The sequence below is a fragment of the Eublepharis macularius genome, chromosome 14, assembly GCF_028583425.1.
Source record: "Eublepharis macularius isolate TG4126 chromosome 14, MPM_Emac_v1.0, whole genome shotgun sequence".
Taxonomy (NCBI): Eukaryota; Metazoa; Chordata; class Lepidosauria; order Squamata; family Eublepharidae; genus Eublepharis; species Eublepharis macularius.
Genome location: NC_072803.1, coordinates 15011956 through 15021793, shown reverse-complemented (window position 1 = coordinate 15021793; position 9838 = coordinate 15011956). Strand labels below are relative to the sequence as shown.

General features: G+C 42.2%; 1 protein-coding gene across 5 annotated transcripts in view; it reads right to left on the bottom strand.

The window, feature by feature from the left end:
• Window positions 1-3416: 3416 nt before the first annotated feature.
• The window catches only part of APLP2 (amyloid beta precursor like protein 2), a 70806-nt gene continuing 64384 nt past the window's right edge, over window positions 3417-9838 (bottom strand). For all 5 annotated transcript variants that reach the window (XM_054997547.1, XM_054997549.1, XM_054997550.1 and 2 more), the window contains 4 exons: window positions 7209-7291; window positions 6262-6336; window positions 5729-5884; window positions 3417-4946 (listed from right to left, as the gene is read on the bottom strand). In XM_054997547.1, the coding sequence (XP_054853522.1) occupies window positions 4845-4946; window positions 5729-5884; window positions 6262-6336; window positions 7209-7291 (416 nt within the window). In that variant the 3' untranslated portion in view covers window positions 3417-4844. The remainder of the gene's footprint in view (window positions 4947-5728; window positions 5885-6261; window positions 6337-7208; window positions 7292-9838) is intronic.

The following is a 9838-nucleotide window of genomic DNA, read 5'->3' as shown; positions in this document are numbered from 1 at the left end:
TATTGTTACAGTTCTAAAATTGAATTTAAAAATTATTTTAAAAAAAGAAATTCGGAGAGCTCTCGTACGTGAGCAAACCAAAAGCCACAAGGTTAAATATTAAACTGTAGCCAAGTTATTTAGACAGCGTCTCCGTCAGCAAGGAGAGTATGCCCCCTCCTGTTTATTGTGTGAAAGCCGTGACCAAAATGCAGCATAGAAATAAAATTTTTTTTAAAAAAAGAATGTGTTTAAGTTTTAAATTGTTGAACTGTTTCCACCCATTTCCAGAGAACGAACAATAATAAAAGTAAGTTCATATGATCTGCTTTTAAATAGAAGTAACAGGATATTTGTTTTTCAATATTTAAAGAGGTTTTACTATTCAAAATAAGAGTGAAATTCTGAGAATGACAAAATTCGAGAAACAGTAGAAGAAAAAAGTATATCCTCATTTTCAAGCTATGTTGCGGGAAGTAGAAAGTAATTCAATTAAGAACTATATAAAAAAGGCAAAAAAATCATTTATGGAATTAATCAAGACATTTAAAATAGTTCCTTGTTGTCCATCAGCCTACTCCAAGAGAATGCCATGAAAGTGCAAGATCATATAGTTCTGTGGAAATTGTCTTGGATATACAATACAAGTGTATAATATCATATCAGTCCTACTGGCAGTTGCTGGAAAAAGAGCAATCAAAGTTTTTAAGGTGTATCTTGCAGGTCCCCTTCTGTGCGCATTCGCTTGGAAACCGGTATGGTTACCTTAAAAACACGCATATGGATTGCTGTCATTCTTTATTGGTTTAAATTAATGACTAAACCCTCTGGCTTAACAAGTTTAATAGTGAGAGAGTCTAGTGTATCATATTGGATTAAAGAAATGGAGCTCAAATTGGGTTATTATGGTCTCTCTAAACAGTTTTTGCTGAATATGGACCATAGCTGTCAAACCTTTTCTTAAACAAAGAATCCTGGACACTGAAAGACAGCATGACCTGAGTAGGGTTCAAGGTTATCTTCCGGGAATAGAAAACTTAAAGTGACAATGATGCCATATTTACAAAATTTGGACAGAGCTGACTACAGGAGAGCAGTTACCCCTTCTCGGAATGGATATGTTACCATCAGCGGTCTTGAGGGTAAATATACAACGCAACCATACAAGGAAAGAGTGTGCATATGCTGGGCCAGGAAGATAGAAACGAGGGGACATGTGCTTTTTGAGTGTAAACGTTACCAAAATATTAGAGCGGCCTATATAACTCCGATTTGCAATCAGTTCCCATGAAGAAATGATAGATTTTATCTAGATAAGCTTTAAGCCAATAGGGATCAAGAAGACACCTTAAAGGTGGCAAAATTTGCTGTGCAGGCCATACAGCTCTGGAAGTATTTTATAGGGGGAAATACTTAAAATTTTTTACTCATTTTAAAGTTTTAAATATTTAAGAATTTGGATTCTGGAAATTCAGCACTTACTAGATGGATAGATTTGTAAACAATATGGTTTACTTTGACTGTAATAATTAGATTGTATGTCGTCGTGACTTGTTTGGTCTTTGACCGTATTAAATATGGTTGATTGCAATACAATTGGAATTGATGTTTTGAAATTTCATAAGTCTTGTCCCATGATAAGTGATGTAAAAATGTTTGAGCTTAGATTTTGGATGATTGCGTCAAAAGTAATATAATTGGGTACAGTCCCTTCGATATATTATTGCTTAATTATACGGCAGTGGTTCCGAGGGAATAGAAGTATTCATCTTGAGTAATCTCACAGTAGCATGCCTAGTTTTTCAAGATACTGGAGATAACATGTAACCTCAAGAGGGATTGGTTGAAAGATTTGTTTAAACTAATCTAATGGATAAAATATCAGAAATAAAATTCATTTGACTTGTGAATTTAATTGCTCACCTTGTGTCAGCATATTTTAGTTTTGTGGTGTTTATGTACATATCTATAAAATCTAAATAAGACTTGGATACATGCTAATTTTAATCCTCTATAGAGGATTAAAAAAAAAATTAAGGGGACACTTGTTTTGCAAATCCAAAGCATATCTGATAGGCAATCTTTGAGATACAGAAGCACAGGGTTCCTCACCCTCCCATCCTACAGAGACAGTTTGAAGAGGTCTCTCAGAATTGACCTGAAAACCAAGCCATGCATACGAACCTGCTTATCCGCACTGCAAGCAACACTGTACTCTAGCATGTAAATTCACCATGGTTAAGTGGCTTAAGCAGTTGTGGCAAGTCAACAGGATTTTTCTGCGGCAATTTTTATTTCTTCTTCCAGACAGCTGCTGTAATCCGCTTAGAAAATAGTTCTAATAGAGTAGACTGTTGTCTAAAGTACATGCTCACCTTCCTGTAACATCTCTATGCCACTTCCTCTCCCCACTCCTTGCTCCCTCGTACACCCATCTGACTGGGGTGCAAGAAATTCAAGGGTGAAATTAATTCATTTTGAGGGGGGAAACACTAAAATCTTTAGGGAGTGGTAAAGATAATGTAGGGAGGATTAAGCCTATTTGGGAGGTGATTTTAGTTTTGTTTCAAGTTACAGGAAGGTTTGAGGTTTGTATTTTAAGTTTTAGACATGAGCATATTCCTTTTAGTTGTTATCTCAAGTTTTGACCACAGCCCTCTCTAGTCATCAAGCAAAGCTTGCACTCGATTGAAGCTTGTCCATAGGGCACTGGCAGCATTAATCCAACTTTCCTAAAGAAGAGATTATAAAGATGCTTATGTGGGTGACTGCAACTGTTGTCCAGCAGCTCACCACTAAACTGGAATAAGTAACTCAGTGCCAAAGAAGTCAGGGTGATTTTGGAATGATACTGGCAATAATCATAGGGAAATCATACCACCTTTTGACCATTTTGAAATTACAAATTTATACTTTTAGATGGGTAGCCTTGTTGGGTCTGCAGTAGAAGAGCGACATTCCAGTAGCACCTTAAAGATCAGTATAAGCTTTTGAGCGTCAAAGCTCTCAGGTTTATGACAAAAGGAGCTTTGGCTGTCAAAACTTTATGCTCTGGAATTCTTGTTGGTTTTTAAGGTGCTACTGGACTCGAATCAGATTGAACTAGTAAGTGACAACATATACTGGAGACAGATACAGTCTCAGAAACTGTGGCCAAACAACGAGGCACCAGTCTGAGTGACAAATTAGCAAGGCAGCTAATATAATAACTGAAGCTATTTGTTTCTCTTATTGCCATTGCTTTGACCAAAAGAAAAAAAAATTAATCATAGGTGGTGGAAGCCCTTCCAAGTTGCATAATCAGACTTCACACCGTCTTTGATGTTTATGGCAAATGTGATTTGGGAGCGTCGCACCAGAGAAAGAAAGAAAGAAATTCCCAGAGCTGCAGCTAGGACAAATGAGAGAGAGCGACCAAACAACTCCAGAGACTGGAATCGATCTGGAAGTTAAAGTGTTTATTGATGTGTTTCCAACTTTTTTACATTCCCCACAGACCACACTAAGAAGTTTGCAGGTTACGTAAATCTGTGCATAGGTGGGAAAGGAACATGGAGAGGGGCATGAAGGATAAAGAAAAACCCCTGGAAAATAGAAAAGAACACACCACAGGTTACCAGAACCCCCAGAATTTTTTTAAAAAGCTGTGAGCATGAACACCAACTATACAAGCATTACAGAGACACGATGGTGAACGAACAACCTCCTGGCACTACAGTGCCTACGGATTCCCTTTGCTTTTTCATAACTCAGTCATGACTCTTTTCGCCCTCCCCTCCACTCGCTCCTGACACGGAGAGCAAAAATGCAACGCCTTGGCTTCTCAAACCACTTGGGGGCTCCCAGGCACATTATACATCCCCAAATGTCAGCCCCAGCTTTCTCGGGAAGACGTGTCAGCCTCCAAAACCTGTAGTGAACATGATTCATCATGTAGGAAAGTGGCTTAGGTGCAAGTGAACAAAGAGGGGTTTTGCTTACATTAGGTGACGTGCTAGGAGGCTGGCATAATCTGGAAAGGATTTGAATTCAAAAATTAAAGACCTCAGACACTACAGTAGGGCTGGGTTCAGAAAGCAAGGCGGCCAGGTGTGCAATCCCAATAGGCACAAATCATGCCAAAACATTTCACACAAAAGGCCCAAATAGGGCAGGAGCCTTTCCTCTCCTTCCTTGCTTGTAGGGGGGCTAGGTTTCTGAAAACCAAGCCATATAGCAGCAGAAACACAATGGTCACTGGCACTGGATAATTTGTGTAATGTTTCGGTTATTGTCACAGATTTGCTTCCCAAGATATTCTTTTCCACAAAGACATAACCCCAATTTGTCTTTTTGCAGCTTCTGACAGAACTAATTCAATTTTTTTAAAAAAAGAAATACTGCTTTATATATATAAAAGCCAGAATGACCAAAGAGCCACAAGTGCCCTAATTTATACAATGCGGTTGGTACAAATGACCTTGAATATACAAGTGGTGTATCAGAAATAAAACAACGTTTCTCATTTACATAGAGAGCTTGTTATCAGACAATACAACAGCACTGGGATTTTTTTCCTCTTTAGAGTAAAGTTTCTTAAAAAAGAAAAAAAACTACATCTCAAATATCTGCAATAGATCCATTTCCCCATTTAAGATTTATATATCATATATTGTTATATTATCATTTCCTCGCCCATTTAAAAGAATGGAAATTGCAACTCTACAGTAGTAATTAAGTCTGAATGATCCAGGAGTTCTGAATGTAAGATGAAGTCCTCTTCAAGCAACGGTTGGTCAGTAGTAGATCCAAAATTCTGGACCGTTTTGGCCCTCCCTACCCTACCCCCCTCTGCCGGGTCAGGGCTGCTGCAGTTTCAACATCCTTTAAATTTGCATCTGTTCCAAGTATTTGTATGTTGGGTTCTCATAGCCATGGTTCTGCATCTTGTTCAGATGCCGTTCCTCTGGGGTGAGCATTGGGTCGACCTGCAGAACAGAGAGCTGTCAGTCAGTGGGCCCAGAGGCACCATGGCAGCATCTCAACCAAAGCCGTCAAAGGGCCAGCCCACAGGATATTTATGGTGCTAAGTTTGTGCCACAAATGATTCAGCTTCCACAGCCTGAGTAAAGGAAGCTCTCCAGACTTTTTGTTTATCTGCCCGTTTTTAACCTGCCTGCCACACAAGACTAAGCAGAACGTTTCAGGTGGTTAGCCATGGGGACGTGCAGCAGAAGAGCAAGATTCGAGCCCAAGCAGCACCTTAAGCCAACACAATTTCCAGACTTTTGAGAATCGAGCTCCCTTCATCAGAGCAAACATGGGACAACAGGAGCTTGATTCTTGAAAGCTTACACCCTGGAAATCTTGTTGGCCTTAAGGCACAACTGGCCTCAAATCTTCCTTTAAGACTAAGCAGAAATGTATTTTCAGTTCCTAGCCTGGAATTCTACAATTCTGCTCATTGGTCCCGGTGCTAGGATGGATATATTTTGTGCATGCATTTACAGCCATCCCAGTTCCCCCCAGCCCTTAAAGCAGCTAAGTGCTAATTCTAAAGCTTGCAGAGAATTGTTTTGACCTACATGTGGATGGTGACTAGTGAATGCCCATCAGTAGAAAGGGCAAGGCTTCTAATTATCAAAGGAACACAATGCCTTGATCCCCACTCCCCAGAGAGAAAGTAGGTGTTGCCATTCCTTTCCAGGTCAGCTTTATTTGATCCTACCTCCCGCCCTGCTTAGACTGTATGTCTCACAGCATCTCTCACCTCTACAATTCCATGGCTGATGGTTCCATATTGCCTCTTCCTTAGCATCACCAAGCTGATCACTATTACTGTGGCTATGGCAACTGCTATCACCAGGAGGCCAATGAGAGCACTGCTGCTAAAGCTAAAGTCGTCACGCAAGGAATTGTCATCTTCCTGCAAGGAGGAAAGAAAGATGTGAGGTCTGGAAACGAGCACCAACAATGAATCCCAGGAGGCACCTTCCCTTCGCCATCTGCTGTGACAAGCATGAGATGTAACTGATTATGATCTTGCTCTGGCCTCCATCACCTGGCAAAGTACACCTTTCAGAATACCTTCTCAGCTATGCACCTGCGCAAGTGATCCATGCAGATTACATACGCCTTATGCAGCACTTAATGGGACATTTCTAATTCAAAGCTCCAGATCTACAGCTCGTTGCAACATTCACAGCATCTTCAGACCAAAATGTTTACACAGCAACACTCCACACAGACACGGGAGATTCAATTCCCCTAACAAGCAGCCCCGGTTGGCGGCCACATACATACCGTCTCATCCACTAGTCCACCGACTCGCTCAGGATTGAAAATCATTTCCTTGACATCAAGGGTTTCATCAATTACCTGAAAACAGTCATGAAGGAATTTTACACAAAGAGCTGGTGACAGAAGGAATGCTGGGGATGGGTTTGCATAAAAGTCCCCTTTGGTTGCAAAATGCAGCCATCTCCGTTGATCAAATACTTAGTCAACTCTACTACATCAGTACACGAACAAACCTCATGCTCACTATGAGACACTTGATTTTTCAACCATGGGAAACTAGTGAAATTTGGTTCAAAGCATCTTTACCGTTAAACCAGTACGGTATAGCATAGGTTTTTTAAAAAACCCTCCCCATGAGAGAAAGAATGCTTTGAGTTTATGTAGACGCCAATTTGTTCCAGCTGTGTTCTTCAGCTGTCAGAAAGGTCAAGGCATTTGAGCTGAGTAAACTTGGCTTGTGACCATTAACTGATGGAAGCAGCTATCACCTTTGACTACGACTGAACATTCACTGCTTTCAACAAAGAGTCCAGCAGGGCGCACAACACACCTTGTCATTAATTTGGGCCCTAGTACCAACTCGAAGGAGTATAGCATGGCCATTTCTCTTACTACCCTTTTCCAAAGCTGAAGTCAACACTCTAAATAGCTGGCAAAGCAGCCGGTAAAGCCTGTGTCAGAGCATCAAAGGGTTCTGTTCTGCCATCACACACTAGTAAGACACAGTAAGGACACAGGGCTTTGCTTTCTTCACCCTCTTACCCTTCTGTCACTTAGACATCTTGGTAGCCTGCAGCAGCTACAAGTCAGAAAGCTTCTTCTGCACCATATGGGATAATGAATATAGTGGCTATCAAAGCAAGCAGCAGACAGCATGGAAGCAAGCCACAAAAGCCGGAGCTGGTCTCCAATGCAAGCTTTCCCGCACAAAACAAGCACGGAGGACGTACCACATTTTCATCCAGCTTCTTCTTGCTGTTAATCACTTTCTCTTCTGCTCCAATCAGCCCACCAAGGTCAGCCATACCAGACCCTGCACAGAAGAAATTATGTGTGAGGCCAGGCATGAGACAAGAGCACACATCAGACCTGCGTGGCACAACATGCAGGCACTGCAGTTCAGTTTCTTTTCCCTAGGTGTGTATCAGAAAGACATCAATGTGCTACACTAATGTGACAGACGATGGGAATGAGAGGATTCCTGGCAAGTGAGGTACATGTATAGGAACAGTGAGATTTAGGGGGACATTTAAGCACATACTTACTCTATCACTCAAAGACTATGGCATGACCCAAAGCAATGACAGGCTGATACAGGAATGCTGTCTTTGGGGGAGTTGTAGCACCTGCCCCATGAAGCAAGCACACTCTGCCTGAGAGGCAGCAGCCAGTGTTTTTGCCCTACTGGAGTCAGCACTATCCTCTCTGACAGTCTGAGCATCAGCAACTTTCCAAAGCACAAGTCTCAAAGTCATTCTGAGAGGTCACCCAGTGAGAATGCAGAATGGATTCCTTGTCCCTTGCCTGGCTCAAACCCAGAATCAATTCAAGAGAGGAGTTACTGAAGTTGTGAGTACCACCCAGCCCTTCTCAGACGCAACCTGACATGCAATGAAGAGGACAATACGGGATCTAAATGGGCAGAAGCTCCGCAGCAGTGAACAACAGTAGAGTCACGCCGACAAATGCACTGAGCCATTTTGAGTGTCTAACATCAGAATTCTCAGTGGCTCAATTCGGGGGCCAGTAGCTCAGAGGACATGTGGAAAAAGAACACGCAGGGCTCAGAAAGGTATTCCCTGACTATTGCCTCCATCGAATCCAGGTTCATGCACCTCATGTTCCCAGAGGAGCCAAGTGTCTCCTCAATGGCTATCATCTTCGAGGACATCTTAGGAGTTGCCATAGGGGGACCCTGACAAGAAGGGAAGGTGTGCAGGGAATAACAGAGCTTATCTCCCACCCACCACCCACCCATTCCCCTCTGCTGGCAGGGTGCCCCTCCTGGCATGCATACACCGCACCTGCCAAGAGAGTTCATCGCTCAACCTGGTGATCCTCCTAGCCTGCACAGCAATGCTGCCCTTGATGCACAGGTTGTACATGGCTGCCAACATGTAAAACTTGTTTTCAGTGAGAAAATTCATGAAGGTTTGATAAAAAACTTCCTGGGTGAAACTAAAGTAATGGTTGATAACTTTAGTTTCACTCAGGAAGGTTTTATCAAGCCTTCTCAGTTTATTGTCTCACCCCAGAAACGAAGTTATTGTTTGGGGGGGATAACTGGACTACGCCACAGCTGTGTGTGTGCCCCCGGATCCAGCATCCACCCTCAGATCTCTGTCCAAGCTCTTCTGCATTGACGCTCTGGTCGCTCAATGCTCTCGCTTTCAGACACCCTCTTCTGTATGGTATCTATCACCCAATCCCTCAACTCTATCCAATTTCCCCACTGCTTTCTAATAAGTTTTCTGTGTGTGCTGTGTGTTTTTGTGTGCAACTGATCTTCATTATTTTCAATAAACCCCTTTTGACTGATCGTTTGCCTCATTATTAAAAGAGTTCTCTAGCGGGGACAATCCTCATATACACAGGTGAAGATCTTGCTAAGTTATCCACCCCTGGCTGCCTCTCCTTGCATGCTAATTCCCTCAACTCGCAAGGAGACCTCTCCATTGGGTAACAACTTAGACTTGCAGATGCATCCAAGGCAGCCACTGAATTCACCCGAGACTCCTGCATGTATAAGAGATGCTCCCATATGGCACGAGGGAACTACTTACATGGCTTACATGTTGCTGTACATTGGCTGTGCTCACAGACCAACAAATGTGTTCTATGAGCTAGGCTCTTTGAGAAAGGGTGGGAGGTGACTCTGCTTGGGGGAAGCTGCCACTATTCCTATACTGTTTAGTCTGAAAATGCTAAAGCAATCTAGAAGTGTTTTACTGCCTAGCCCTTCCCTCCATAAACTACTCAGAAAACACTGTTTCAGATGCCAGGCAAACTCAAGCCCCACCTTGCTTTCTGAGACTTCCTGAGGAGGTCACATACTAGGAAAGTTAGTGATTTACAGTTTCTGAACAGCTTTGGCCATCTTCTAGAAACCACTTTTAACCAGTCAGCTTCTTGCCTTTATCTGGCTCTTCTGAATTCTCAGAAGCCAGCACAGCAAAGACTCCAGGTTGCAAACTCTCAAACACTATGACAGGCACCATTAGGTAGTTCTGCACTGATAAACAGCCTTAAGTTGATTGGCACTCTGAAGGAAAGCCCTTTATATCTTGCACATCTCTGGAAAGCAACATCCGAGGTTTTTGTACACTATGTTTGTATGTTTTTAAAGAATACGGCAGGAAGGAAGAAATATACAATAGATCACATCAGCGAGAACTTAGCCAAGACTTGTCTTTTAAGACATTACCAGCTTTTTTCATGGTTTTTAGTTCTGTCCCATAGAAGGTGTCACCACAATATATACACTTAAGAGGGGAGAAAACTGATTTCAGAGGAAGGAGACGCGTTCATCCTAACACTGAGGCACCTAACAAATCCAGAAACAAGGAAAGCAGCCAGGGGA